Source organism: Anabas testudineus, chromosome 17 (genome assembly GCF_900324465.2).
Source record: "Anabas testudineus chromosome 17, fAnaTes1.2, whole genome shotgun sequence".
Classification (NCBI taxonomy): Eukaryota; Metazoa; Chordata; class Actinopteri; order Anabantiformes; family Anabantidae; genus Anabas; species Anabas testudineus.
The window spans coordinates 13,727,020-13,742,669 of NC_046626.1; the positions used below are offsets into that span (position 1 = coordinate 13,727,020).

General features: G+C 41.7%; 1 protein-coding gene across 3 annotated transcripts in view; it reads left to right on the forward strand.

Moving 5' to 3' along the window:
- Positions 1-15,650, forward strand: part of agap3 (ArfGAP with GTPase domain, ankyrin repeat and PH domain 3) — a 101,105-nt gene that overhangs the window by 24,144 nt on the left and 61,311 nt on the right. The window contains exon 1 of one of the 3 annotated variants that reach the window (XM_026374245.2): positions 11,102-11,819. The exons of 1 other annotated variant lie outside the window; for it this stretch is intronic. In XM_026374245.2, the coding sequence (XP_026230030.1) occupies positions 11,699-11,819 (121 nt within the window). In that variant the 5' untranslated portion in view covers positions 11,102-11,698. Of the gene's footprint in view, positions 1-11,101; positions 11,820-13,596; position 15,650 lie in introns of those variants that run through there. One more of the 3 variants, XM_026374243.1, reaches the window with a different exon arrangement.

The window sequence follows — 15,650 nt, forward strand, 5'->3', positions numbered from 1 at the left end:
TCACTGCTACAAATAGTATTACCCATGAGCACGGCGAGATGCAGAAATAGAGGGTGTCTGTTGTTTTGTGCCCGTCTCTACGCAGTACGTGGGCAGAGCTTATGTTGGGATTTAGATGAATCTCCTCCATTTATTGTGTCAAGGCAGTTCTCAGTTGTTGGCTAAAGTCAGATTAGCTATTTGTTTACACTCTGCAGCTGTCCCTTCTCCGGGGACTGTGCACAGATGCTATTATTTTTTGGTCATCTCTGTGGATATAGCAGCCGAGCCCTGCAAGTTAGAATAATTTAGCGTCCTTGTCATTTTAGTGATTGTATTTCTCTTTACTGTGTGTCTTTGGTTTAATGAACTGGGATAGTTGAGACACTTTCCCCAGATGACTAGAACATTTAATTGAAGATGTCCTTTTCTTAGGTGTCCTGAGTTTCCCTCTACGGTGAAGTTATTTCAGTCACGTTCTTTACCAAGTTTATTACAGAAGTCTTGGGTTTAAGTGACTGTGCTGTGACTTTGCCTCCAGCTGCTCATTGAGTAGTGGGAAGCGCACCCAGTGAACAAATCAATTAAAACAACAGCAGATGGACCTAAATCTAAGCATTTATGCAGCACCTCTGATGCCATGTTGGCTTTCGTCTGTTGTCAGTTTCTTCTAGTATACGGCATAAAGTTAGTACAAATTCCTAAGTTTATAATGGTAACTTGCATAAAGGCACCTAGGCGATATCACTTGTGAATGAGTAAGCCATGCCGATGATTACCTTGATAGATGGATTCGCGTTTCTCTAGGCTTTTGATCTGTTGCTGCATGAGTCATTACTGGACTATTAGGAGATATGGAGACAGGATTGCAGCACACCAAGCAGCTATTTACATGTGAAGAGGACAATTAACAAATCTTCTCCCACTTCCCAACACTTGTTCTTATTTTTATTATTAGATTAGACAGAAGTATGTATTCATGTTCAGTGCCCTGCAGGAAGAATGGCCTCAATGTAGGTTATGCATTCTCAGTGGTGTTTGTTTCATATCAAATGTGCATGTGTCATGACTTTTTCAGTGTGTGCTTTCAAGGCGATGACTACTTAGTGCTGAGGAATTGAAAGCCGGCACAAATCAGACTGAATCCCGAGTGCAGCTGCTTTTCTGTCAAGTATTTTCACAAGCAAGCATGTATTTAACTCCTTATGCAGAAGCCAATTTGCCGTTTGAGTAGCAGGAAAGTCCCATCAAGATCGAAACAATCACTATTTTCTGCATTCTTGCTCATCTCACACACTTATCCTGCTGAGTTTTTATTTATGATAAATGATTATGCACGTTTATACCTTTCAGAGATAGGTGCCCATAGGATCGTGAATCAAATAACTTTTATTTGCAACTGCGCTGGGCTGTGAAAGAACATTTCCATTACTGACAGACTCACAGCCTCCAGCTTTTACTATGAGGAGCAAATTCATGCCTGATGAAATAAATCAATTTGTATTCTATCTGATCACCTCTCTGCTATAATACTCTATATCAGGTGAAGATGCCCGTCACTCATTGTGACAGTAACTTTGCTAGGCTTTGTCTTCTCTCACACAGTAGATGAGAGATGTTGGTACGAGATCAAAGCAGTGATGTCAAACCAGTATGTGCATTTAGATGTGGAGGTTTTGGAAAGCTGGTATCGAAATATGATGAGGTCAGAGTGATTTGTGCTGGTCCTGAATGAAATGAGGTTCATCTTGTAGAAAGAAGATATCACAGGAAGGAAATAAGTATCATTTTCCTCCTTTATTTGAACAATTCATATGAGAACACCTGAGTTATCTGTTTGATCCTGTTTAATGGTACCCACTGCATTAGGTAGTCTACAGTGCATCTGACTGCATACCGATACTAAGAACTGACATCAAAGGATATGGACTTGGTTGTTGTACAGTCCTTGGGAAGACCATTTTTGTGCTACTTCTCACAGTAATTTTCATCCAGCTTTTATTTGATTATGTCTGTTTCCTGTTGCATCTTTTCCCCAAATGCCCCAGCTTCTAACACTGCAGGGTTTTTATTTTCTCCCTGTGTTGGACAACAACAAAATAAGTATTTTATATTCTGGCACTTTAAACTTGTATTATTTTGTCAGGGAATTTATTCAGGACCTTGACCTTCATGAATGTGGTTACACAAAGGCTTGTGTGATTATTCAGATTATGTAAAGGATGTAACAGCAGAAAACTTTTTTTTTTTTTTCTCTTTATTCTAGGCATTTTTTTATAAGAGTAATTACTGGGAAATTGAGCCTCATCTTAAAGTTAAGCAACTGATATTTGGCTGAACCCGTGACAACAGGAGTCATGAGTCAAAATGCTGGAAGTGCTGCCCTAAAACATAAAGGAACACTGGTGTGCTGCATGTCAATTTTTTCTTTCTGCTTGACAAGATTGAATTCTTGGGTTCAGGGCTTAGTTGGCATGCGGACAATGAATGGTTGTCATATTGGATGACTTTTTTGTTCATTAAAATACACCAAAAGATGGCATTTTTGATATCCATTATCATAAAAGGTCTCCTGAGTTAGTCACTACTATCTGGCCTATTGTATTGTCATTCAGAAAGTTCTTTATCAGTCCTCTGAACGAAGCAGCTGTGTGTTTCTCTAGATAGACAAGGCTTGTATTATGAGAAAGGGAGACTGATGTCGACATAATGCTGGCCATCCTGCAGCTGTCACTATGATGAGGCGTAAAACTGACACTGCTGCTGTGCTGATCTCATTGGCATGCAGCAGCAGCGGCCAAGCAGCGTGCTCAGACTCAATACAGACAAAGGTTCTATCAGTCAGAAATAACAGCAAGCTACACGCGCCTTTACCTTTCAATCCCCAAACAATGACACTAACTTTGACTCTGAACTGCTTTAACGGCCTACGTCACAGATAGTGGAGAAACAGGGGGAGGATTTGTTATCCCAGTTATTTTTTGCACCATGCAGTATCTTTCCACCATCAGCCCTGAAGCTGTGGAGCCTTTCAGCAGATTTCTCCCTCCACAAGCGTTCACACCTGTCTTTTCCTGCCAGCAACCCAGAAATAGTGCACTGCAGCAATGTGCATCTCCAAGGGGTAGGCAGCCATGTGACCTCAGAAACTATAGTACCTATGGAGATGCCTGAGTAAAAATAGCACAACTGTCTTCTTCTCCTAGTATTGTAGATCAGGCCATGTGGGGGGGCTTCCCCTGAATTAATCTTGGAGTGTCTGCAGTTATTTATCACGCAGGATTACGTAACACAAAATCACATTATAGAATTGCGTTTTCCCTGAAGGTGTGGGTGCATCTTGTCAGTTTTCGATGTGGCAGTTATTCGTATTGGTCTAGTTAAAGAACAGGTCTCCCTTCTCCTGGGCGTGCTGCTGATGCAGTATTCAGTGAGCACGGAGAGGATGGAGGATTGTGGGTGGATGGGATTGAGTTAAAGATGAAGAGACGCAGAAGGAGGGAGGAGGAGGAGGAGAACCTGGAGGAGATCACGTTTCTGTGTCATTTTTGCTGCTAAAGATTCTTTTCCAGTAGCCCAAATCTACATTCGCAGCTCATTAGGCTGCTTATTTCACTTTGAATTACACAAGGGATAGAAAATATAAAGCGCGAGAGTGTGTGCATGCATGTGCTGCTTTTGTCATATTCAGACACAATCAACCTCAGTGGCAGGGAAAAAAAAATACTTGAAAAGTTGGCTTGTGTTAGAGGTTTAGCAGGTTACAGCACTTCAGATCTCAATGAGGCAGTAATGTCCAATAATAACACACACTTTTGCATGCTCTGCATACAAGATACATGCCATTAAGTACATTCAAGTGATCTCTGGTAAATGAAATATATAAATTGCAGCTGAAGTGCAGCATATTCTGCCCTTACTCATTAAATGCTCATTTGTTGTAATTTAGATGCCATTTCCTGCCTTGCTAATAATTAGTTTCAGGTGGTAAGGTGCTGAAATGTTAGGCAAATTGTTTGAAATTAATGCAGCATAACATCAGCATTATTCTAGCTCTGTGATGCATGGAAATATGACATTTCATCATAAAAAAAACAAAAAAAGGTATGGCGGCATTACTCCCATGGATATTTGCTTCAAGGTCTTAACTGTGCCTGTATGGCAGCTGCCTGCTTGGACGCTCTCCGGAGAGCTTCAGAAGTTATTAAGCGAATCTCTTTGGTACAGCAGATATGTGCCTCTATTAAATTGACTGGATTCTGACACTTCCCGAAGGGAGAACTCCCCCTTGTCTAATAAAGAGGGTTTGTCAGCATTTGGAAGAGTTCCATCTCTGAACCGTAAGTCTGAACGAGCTACAATGATCTTTTGTGGTGGTTTACTAGAGATGGAGTACATTTTATGTTTCCCCTTAGGATATCTCTAACGGGCCTTTTCCCCCCCTTCTGTGTCGTCAAAGTAACAAAGTCAAAGTGTTTTGTGTACTTTTTGATTTGCTGATTTTTGCTGATGATTTCAAAAAAAAAAACATTGGTATTGTGAAGGAGGATGTGATAACCTTTTGTAATGCCTCTACGTGTGTCACTAGTCGGTGTCAGACAAAACTGTGTATTCAGCACCTCTCTGATGCTCTGTGGAGACCTGCATCATCTAATCAGCAGTTCTGATACCCTCGCATTCAAAATTAAAGATGATGACTGGGAAAAAAAGTGATAGGGACGAGCACACGTGTTTACAACAGTTTGTGTTGCTGTGTTTTTCCAAATGTCCTAGCTAATCGATCTTACTGCTGCCATTTTCGGACTTGGCTGACATTATAACAAAATCCCTGCAGCAGGGCCTCATTTCTCCATAGCCAAATTGCAGAAAAATTCTGGCTTGGCACCATCACTCGGTGTCTCCACGTCCAGTTAAATCACGATCAGGTTCTCTGGTTCACCTCTACATGTTTCTCGCAACCTTGTCATATACTGGACTGAAGCAGCGAGCACGATGAAATGTTTCCTCCTCCACTGTACCTGGAAGCGACAGAATGATATGTCATTATGTTAAGGGCACCTAAAAATGTCACGAGGAGGGTGTAATGTAACTTCTCCGTATTGAGTTTGACAAATAGAGCTGTCATGAAACTTCACCAATTAGGATACAGATGTTTGCACAGGCCTCTCCAACCTCGACGTCTCTGTCATTCAACCCGCGTAGACGGCGACTGAACTGGAACTAAGCTGCTGCGTCTGGGTGTTTGACTGAGGACATGTTCTCATCCACAATACTGATGGCATGTCATTTCTGATAGAGCATCACAACATTTACCCTAAATGACTTTAAAGTTATTAAATTGCACTCTAAAGCCCCAGTTTTTCCTCAGATTTCATCTATGTGCAAACTGTGGAAAATAAATCTCTCCCAATTTGATATTTTTGAGCTTTTGATATATGTTTTTTAAATGTTTACCTTTCCATTGTGCCCATGTACCCATCATACTAATTATTAGAAACCATGCTGCCATGGTTCCCATTGTACCAAAGACCACTTAACTTAAGCTGGTGGTGCGTGGCTTAATTGTCTGTCACCTGTGGAACTAAATGTCCCAGAACTATCTCACAGGCTGAGGATTGGAGATTTTCATCAGTCACAGATATGCTAGTTAAGTAAACATAACAACAATTAATCCCACGTAGAATACAGAATTGATGATGCGTCACTATCCTGGAGCCGTTATCTGTTGAATGCTGATTGCATAACTGTTTGCAGTAAGCCAGCAGCACTGTATCAAGACAAGAACACTGAATCTCTTCACGCGGTTCAGTTTTTATTTTGTAAACCTGAGGTTCATGAACTGTATCAGCTTGATAGAAACAAATAAAATACTGCTGTGTTAGATCAGTCGGCAGCTGCTCCAGGTTTGCATGTTATTAGCACTGGTGGGGGTGGGGGGTGGGGGGGCATTGGTAGGAACATCGGTATTCCTCCTGGCTTCTGTGTAAAATAGTGTTGTCAGCTTCATAACGAAGCTCCTAGCTTATTGTCTCAGTGTGCATGGGCGGCACAGGAACGGAGACAAAAGGCGTGGGAAATTACATGGGAGCTTGTGCCCAAATGTGTCGCTATTCTTGGCCCTCTTTTTGGAACAGCATGGAAGGAAAAACCTTGAAAGGACGGGGAAGGAGAAGACTGAACTGAATTAGACAATATACTGTAGATTTATTGCCTCTTCTATAGAAATGCAGCAGAAAGAACCTGAGGTTTGCATATAGCTCACAGAATAAACTGATGATAATGTCTTATGTTATTAGTGGCAGTATAATTTCTGTCTGATCAGGAGTAGCAATGATATATGCACATTGTAACTAATGTAAAACTAGTATAATTGTTTAAGTTACTTTGCCATGTTGTAGTAAATGAGTGTGTGAATGATGCTGCCATGATTGATGTTTCTATTCACTTTACAACTACCGTACAGGATTGTTAATAGCAGGACGGTGGTGATATCCAAGGAAGCTGAACTGAAAGCCAGATGGTGCATGACTGACATGTTCCATGTTGCTGTTTGAAGAATGACAGTGGAATAATAATATAATACAGCATGATTGCTGAAGGCTACGTGTATTGTTGATAGATTGTGATGTATGCAAACCAGCAGCCAGCACTTACCATATTCTCTCTTTAGTTCAATTATACAGAAGCCTTATTGAAGGGATTTCTTATAGTTTCTCACTCTGTCCCACCTCTGACCTCTCTTAGTCAACAATAGTCCAGTGCTTCACGAAATTATAGCGCACTGTGGCAATCACAGGTCATTATTTTGAGTGAATTGATCTACTAAAACCAATCATCTCCCATCCCTGCTCCCTAAAGAAGAACACTGAGGAGGCCGGTCTGTGTTGCACTGTAATAATAACAAAAATAACTCTGATATTACTGCTACTCCCACATTAGAATGAAGATTACAGAATGCAATACCACATCAAAGCTATTGCAGTGAGTTTTGGAGGCAAGTTTTACAAGATGACACTAGAAATGAGCGGGGGTTTGCAAACTAATGTGTAGAGGAGGAGGAGGACTGGGAGCCACCAGCCCACAGAAACCTGCCTGTAAAAACTGTGCATTTCTCTGCTGCTTCCGCCTACGTCCCCTCACTGGTCATTTTGTCATCTTCTGCAAACCAGTTTGTTGCCTCCATGTCTCCCTGCCCATTTCCAGTTATTGAAATTCACACTGACCTTTCCCGTGTTCAATTGTTCCATTCTCTCCAGCCAAGCCTGCAAAACCTCACCCACAGTTTTCTGCAACTTGATTTTCTTCAGCTGAGACATGAAACAAATAGTAACATATTGGCTGACAGGAGGGTTGTGATAGGAGTGAGAAAGTCAAGACTCTCGCCTATTCATCCACCCATGCACGTACAGAACAGTTGCAGGTACAACAAACAAACATCAATTCTTGGCACTTTATGTTTAGTATTATTTTCTGTCAGGGGAAACAGAAAAATTAGCTGCGAGCACGTTGAATGTCAAACAATTTAATAAGACGGCCATGTACTGCTTATGCTACACCTTAAGCAGCTAATACACACTGTCACTGTCTCTCTCCCATTGAATTTCAAACATTCTCTATCTCTGTCTTTTCCTCACACACACCATACAAATGCACAAGCTCTCTCAAAACCTGAATTTTAGAGACAGAAGCGTCTGGAATTTTTTCACAGCCTCCCACAGACGTCCTCGAACCTATCATTTTCTCTGCAGTGGAGCAATGGTGACGTATGCTCGTCGCTAGTGCAGCTGAATTTTAAAAAGCTCTACACCCACGCTCAATACCACTACTGCAAGCATAATTATCATAAACTTTCCTTGCTGTCTGTAGCCCTTCTGTCTCCCTGTATGATTCTCCCGGTGTATTCAGTGTTGATGCAGTAAGGGGAGGGTGAAAGGGGTCTGGTAAATGTATGTCTTTTTGAAAATGGGTAGGTCATTGTGTAATCACTGTTGCTGTTTAATCACCTGGTTGTAGGGGAATCAAAAGCACATGTTTGCATATTTTCACTGTGTGTTTTTGTGTTTTACATGCGCTCCTGCGTGCACAGATGCACAGATTAGCTTCGCTTGCACCAAACCTGCAGTTTGTTTGCATTATATCTGTAAGCAATTCTCATGTGATATTTTGGAATATATGCTATTGTAGCCTACATCCATTTAAGGGAGAAGCACCTAATGTCAGTTTACAGCGTTAACAAACGTGGTTTTAAAAAACAAACATAATTCTAATGTTTCTAGGGGGGATTGTTTGACAGATCTATTTGTAATTTTTTTGTAACCACAGCATGTATTAATTGCGCCACAGAGAGCTTTAATGGTCACACCCCGGAAAACATCAATATTGCACAGAATCTTAAAATTAACGATAATAATTTAAACCAGTTTATTTTTTTCTTAAAGGCGTCGTGGCGGGTTTTTAAACACAAAGCCTGAAAATATTCTATATTCACAAATAATAATAATAATGCAAACAAACAACTGAGAAGCTTGAACCAGAGAATATTGGCCATGTTTCCATTAAGATTAGCCAAACAGTTAATGTTTTTTTTTCTGAAAGTTGACAGTGAACTGAATATGGGTTTCTTTGTGTAGAATAAGGCTTGTACTGCTGCTTTATGTGTACAATATTGTTGACTGTCAGATACTTGAAAAACAGTGGATACTGTGATGATGTTGGTATGTTTGGTATGTTCATTTTCATTTTCAGCAAAGCAACAGCACAACAAGCTGAAATACTAATGTTGATCACATAACACAATTTGTTGAGCTCTGACAGTACTTTAAAGCTGCAATAACTAACATTTTACACATTTTCTAAGAAATGAAAGTGATGTGTTGCCCCCTAGCTGTTTTAGTTAATTTCGTATTTCTGGTTCTTGTACAGGCGTTCTGTTGTTATTCCAGTGAGACTGGACTGTGTTGTCGTGCATGGCATGGACATTAGCCCCGCCTGCCACCTAACAAAACTTACGAAAAGAGTAGTTCTAATTTCAAACAAACCTTTAGAGAACCCTGCAGCTGTCACAAGCCAGAGGGAGTTGGAAACTGTATGACGTCATAGCAGAAACGTAGGAAGGACATGAGCAGCAAGGAGCAAAGACGTGGCTAGAGTCTGGAGTTTGTTTTGGTTTTCATTAATTAGTTTTGTGGCCTTTAAAGTAACTACTTTAACCCCCTTTTCCTCAATTGTTATTGACACAAAGATAACAAGTTGTGGTATTGTTTTTTGGTCATAACACCCATCCTCTGTAAAACATGTTGTTCTTTGTTTGCGAGTATCAACATATTTTCCTCCAAATGGGGCACAATACTAGGACCAGCTAAAATTAAAAATCCAAGAGATGGGATCAGGAGTCATTTGATATGATTGAAGCCTCAGGCAGAATCTCATCAATTAGCAATTCAGATCAGCCTGGTCTGTGATGGACACATTTTTGACTCTGCCCAACGAGGTCAGACGCCTCTTCAATCAAGGACTTTTTTTTTCTGAAATCCGTGAATAATTTCTTCTACTTTCTTCATGTTCTGTGTGCAAAACAGCGATGTAACACATTTCACATGAGGCTAAATTTAAAAACATGACATCAATACCTATGAAAAGTCATGAACATTTTTGTTCTCATTAGAACTGGTGAGTCACTGCTGCAAGCCTCAATGCTGATTTATCGTTCAAAGCCCTCGCCAAACACTGAATAATCCAGATGACATGTATGTTTGTGCTTTCAGAAAGTACTGAAGATAACACCAGCGGTTTTGTGTCTCTATACAACACTAGATGATACTAGATACAACTGTTATTTGTGAGTTGTGCATGTGTGAATGAGGTCAGCAGCACCTTATTACCAAATAAATTGGGTAGTTTTCAACTGTAGCCGCCTACCTGCCTCATGTCAATCATTCTAAGTCAGGGACCCCGCTTCATTGAGTGTTTCTGTTACCCTGTTTGCCAGAGGAAGCAAACTCCTCATGAAAGCTTGTACATATGTGCACGTCTGACTTTCTCTCACTGACTCATGTTCTAATACTGATGAGGGGTTAGAGAGGGTTTACTCATGTGGCTTGGCTGCATCATGCAATCTGCTAGACAACACCAGTGTTTGTCATGCATAGTGTCTGTGTCCCTGTATAAACACAGCGGTGCTGCCTGTCTGTCATGCCTGCTGTTGAGACCTATCTGCCCTTGCTTCTAGGTATTCAGAAGGTATCACAACCCCTGAATTTGCCTGAAGGTAATGAACGGTGCTGTGAAAACCATTCCCAACTCAGCCCATGCTTATAATAGGTTGCCGCAGAAAGGAGGTGTATCCTTGAGATTGTTTTCTTTTGCCCAAATATTAACATGAATTTCTTAGAGGAGTGTTCTGCTTTTTGAAAATCTTCAAATCACTGAATGTGACATCGTCTCTGGAAGTGACACGAATAAAGTGTCAAATGAAAATGAACTGAAAATGGAAGTCCTGTTGAATAACACAATCCTTAATTGAATTCAATTTAGAAGATGAGACAAACGTACAGGCAATCTAATTATTGTGGGTATTCTAATGAGTTTTTCCAATAAAACTATATAATTATACCTGATCTGAACTCAATTTGAGTGCTATTTCTAAAAAAAAAAAAAAAAGTCCCCCGTCGTGTTGTAATTTACTTTAGACATATTGCATGCAGTGTATTTACAGTTTAATATTATATTTCTAAAATGCTGGAGAAGTAGAAAGGGCTTTTGGAACGATGAGAAAAATTAATTTCAGTCTTGTTGTTTATGACATTTACTGTCTGGGAGTAATTGCTGATAGAGGCACCAATGATAAAAAGTACCACAAAAACCTAATATGTTGGTAAGGACTCTAAATGTAACCTGAAGGAATTTAGGGACAAAGTCAGGTCAGAGTCATGCTGGCAAAACATCAACAGTACACTCATATTTGTCATAGTGATGTTCAGAGATTAGATTCATTCACACAGTGTGACATCAACTCATCATCAGGCAGATGTGTACACACCTGTGGGAAACCTCAAAACATGCTATTCCAGTTTTTCTGACAAAACCCTCCCAGCTGCCATCAAGAGGGGAAAACATTTAGCCGTGGGACAGAGGAGAAGAAAGGACACACAGGAGAAGCTCTGTTACCTGGTCAACACTTCAAAATCCCAGGATTTACAACAGCACAAGTGTCCTCTGGACTAAACTGCAACAAAGACAACAGGACAGTGGATATATTTTATTCTATCAGTATTTCTTTTGTCAGACCCTGCAAACCAACACCTGCATAACAAATTACCAGAAGGAAACGGCTCCAAGTGAACCGTGACACTTGGCCTCTCAGGGCCACTTCATCAGACTGTTCTGTTACTGTTCAGACGTCTGCTGGTAACCACATCATCAGGTCTGTGTGGAAGGCACATCATGGCCACAGCATGAAGTAACTGACAAAATAGATTTTTTATTTTTATTTTTTGTAGCCCTGCTGGACATAAACGACTGAGGACTAACATGCTGGAGCAGAGAATGGAGCCGCTGAGTGTTTCTCACAGCAATGCCTGAAAGAAGCAAAAGAAGATGAAACCCAGGCTGAGAGGAAAATGAAAGGATGACCAATAATTCAAACTGACTCCTGGATGTTTTCTTCTGAATGGTTACATTGAAAGACGTTGAGAATTACCTTTGAAGTTATAGGTCGACCATGTTGCTTTGCTTTGGGAGTCGTAGGCGAAATCGACACCACCGGATCCAGTGGAGTGAAAACGACCGTTTGCTTGATGATGAGCCCCAGATTATTCCAAACCCCTGCTTCCTTGACACAGGTAAAGGTCAGCGCAGTGAGCTTTGACAGCTTAACACTGGACGTAACTTCACTTTCACAGGGGGAAAGCAAGACAGCTTGACACTGATAATATTCAGTACTCTCATATATAATCAGTGCATACTGTATGTGTGCTTACAGTACGTGCTGAGCAGTAAAGCAGTGGGTTTCCTGGAACAATACCTTAAATGTTTTCAATTGTTTTCATTCTAACACCACTCTGCTGATAACAGCACTAAAGAAAAAATGTGCCAAGAACACCTCCCCCAATATCAGGAATTTACTTACACATACTAGATAGCATGAAGTGGTAAAGGCCTTGATTCTGCCAGCTTAGAGTAAAGACATTTTTTACTTGAACTTGTTTGTCTGAGCGTTTTAGATGGCTTGATGGCGCTTATAGGAAAAATAGGCCTTGCAAACAGTTACTGGCACAAAGCTGCTGTGACACTTGGTGTGCAATTTTCGACTTCATGGTTGTACTGGAATTCCCATAGTGACGCACTCGCAGAATGGATCCTGGCCAAAAAACCCTCATGAGCAATAATGCTAAATTCTAATCATGCACCTCTTTCAGGGTTTTTATGTAACATAGCAAGTATAATAGATGGTGTTAGTATATTGTTGTGTTGAGCTTAATTCTTTGTTTAGGCACATTATAACAATGTAAATGTTTATTAAATTGATATAAGTTTACCTTTAGGGAATGTTTTTCAGTTTCCGAGCAGGATTTTCCTAATTTTGACCACAAAGGGGCACTGTTCCAACCATTAGAAGAGGGCAGAGTAGGGTAAAAGCAGGTAAAATCTGGCTTTATTTAAATGTTGTCTATGTGTAGTGGCTCCATTTCACTTTACTAGTTCAAGTACTTCACTTCTGAAATGGAGGAAATGGAACAGGAAAATGTAACGTCTGTTCAGTGTTTTCATTCTTTACATTTCACCAGATAAGAGCATGTTTCTCAGTGGTTTAATGTGGTAATTTTCTCAGTGATGTTAGATGCTGAATATCTTCAGCAGTAAATGTGTAATTATGTTGAGATGTAAAGAATGCCGTGTTATGTAATGTCCAATGTACCATTTTGTGCCATAGTAACCTCCAGTGCTTTAAAAATAAGACAATTTCCTCCCTGTAAATAGCTGTCAGCAAATCCTGGAATTGGGCTTAAGCTCACCCACAGTGTGTAGGCTGTGTAGTGGGAGCCACTGGAGAAGTGTGGTGTGTAGGTGTGTGGATACTCCATGTTACTAACACAGGTTACCTTTGCATTCTTGTTCTCTCAGATCTTGCAGTGAGAGGCAGCATTTCTTTATTTTGAAAATTTCCCCTAACAAAGATATATCACCAAAGTGTGTATCATCTAAGTAGCATAGGCTCTGCTAGATCATCAGTTTAATACAGTTTGGTGGTCACTAAAATGTGGATTAACAAAAAAAGTACTGGATGATTGTCAGGTTTTCCTTTCTCCACTGAACATAGAAAAGTATCCCCTTTCATGCTTTGCCACACAAAGTGTCCTTTCATAACTGTTTGTTGTGGATTGTAGTCTTTGGTGATCATAGCAGTGTGTAATCAGTGCAGTTTTCACTCACTCTCATGTTCACTTTTGTGGGTTTGTCTCTGGGGGCTACTAGCAGCACTGTAGAAATCAGGAGGGCGTGTTTAATGCTCATGGGATCCACTCCTTGTTTTCCATGCATCCTGGGGGTTGGAAGGCAGCTGAAAGTTCAAACAGAGACACACTCCCTCATGCTCTGCATGGCAAGAGCTCAGAGATTAGGGGTTTGTCTGCACTGCCAACAACAAGGATTGCTCACAGTTCGTAACTTGCCAAAGAGGAAGGATGATTCAGTTTTTTTAAGTTGCAACTTTTGCACTTACTACAGATAAGACTTTGTTGTAAAACAAGCAGAGGATAACCTGTTTTTATTTAGTTTATCTGTTTGTGCAGGACATGTAGAACTAAGTGTGGGGAGAAAGAAGCAACCACCTAAATGCCTGTGTGAGTCTGCTGGGTAAAGGAGCAAGAGGATGCAGGTGGCAGCGAGGCTTTGCACTAACTTGTTTGAAGTTTTTTCCCATGTCAAAGGTGAAGGATTATGTCTGGCATAGGAATTCAGTCTTCAACATGAGGGACTTTATGAGCTGAATCTCAACAACTCCGGTGCAGAAATGGAACATTTGCCTGCACTATGCACTTGTATTGCTGTGTGAATGAGGATCTATGTGTGACTCAGGTGGAGTGAAGTGCCATGCTGTTCCTCAGCAGTGGGACAGTGGATGCGACCCTAAAGAGCACAGCTATTAACCAGCAACAACAAGGGAAAACAGTTTATCACATCTCTGTAATACTGAAAGAAACAGAAGATGCTGCAGTGTCAAAACAGGGAATGGGCCGGGTCACCCACACCCTGGTGGAGAATTGTCAGCCAAGAGGAGAGATAATTAGTATAGTGCCAATGGAGAACAGCCCGAGGCCGGGCAGGGCAAGACAGGAGCCCGACAGGTGGCCCTCTCTGAGCTGCACACTTAGAGCTGGGAGACGAAGAGAGGAGGTGGTTGTGGAAGAGAATGAGGAGGAGTTGGAGGAGGTGGAGGGAAAAATGAAGACCAACAGGTTTTCAAAACATCCCTCTAGTAACTACTCACAGAAAGGCAGAGACTTGGCAGGGTTAGCTGCTCAGACAGAAACTGAGGAGAAACGCATTCGGAGCTCAAGGCTACGATCTGTAACCTTTCGTGCGAAAGGTCTTGTTTTTGGGGAGCATGGCACTGTTTCAGGACACAGCTCTCTGCCGCGTTCTGTGTTGCGAAGGCCGAGTCAGGATGAAGCATCAGTTGGCAGGAGAACGGTGAGCATGTATGGCGACCCAACCAAGCATCGAAGAGATTCGCAATCTGAACAAGAAGGACAGCTGGGGAGGCCCAGGAGTGTTTGCATGCTGGCAGGCCCAGGCCCAGTCCTGTTAGAGCACCAGACCCAGCAACCCTTCAAGAGGGGGGACGTTTTAGAAAACAACCAGCAGGCCAGGAGCAGGAAGGCTGAGTTGAGGGCAGTGGATGGCCTCAGTTCTTTTGTGGCTCAGTGGCCTTTGGTCCCTACAGAGGTGACCCCAAGGGTCCGCCAGAGGTGCTGGAAGCCCAGGCCTGTCAGCATGACAGTACTGGAGCTAAGAAAGAGGGGTTCTGATGATGACATAGAAAGCCAGAGGAGCTGCAGCCACATGGGGAGCGATGGAGGAGGCCTTCTTAAAGGGAGCTTCCGTTGGAAGCTGTTTGGGAAAGCACGTCAAGATAAGAGCAAGGAGAAAGACGGTGACAAAGATTTTAAATCTTCTCCAAAATCCAGCAAATCTGAAGGTTCAAAAAGTACACTTAGCACCTTGAGACGGAGCTTTAGTCTACGAATCAGAAAGTCCCGGCCCCCGGAAAAAGTTACATTAGGGTCTGATGGCGAAGGTACTGTTGACGAGACAAGTTTGCCTCCACGGCCTTTCTCGTATCTCACAGGAAGAGCTCTTCCAACTTCCAGTGATCAAACAGAAGAGGGAGGAATGCAGTACATTCAGTACCACAGCAAGGGGAAGGTCAAGGTGATGGAGGTACCCCTCTGTCCAACAAAACTGTCATCCAAACCTGTCCAGGAGGAACCTAGCATATGGCAGCTAATAGCAAAGCGTTTCAGGAGAAAAGAGCAGCCATACAGTGGCAAAACAGATTCTCAGCAGTCCCAGAGCAAAGACACCAGCCAGGAATCCCTGCCTGAGAATAATAAGTCACAGCCAGTCACCATAGAGACTCTGACAGGCATTGACTCACAAAAAGGTCAAGG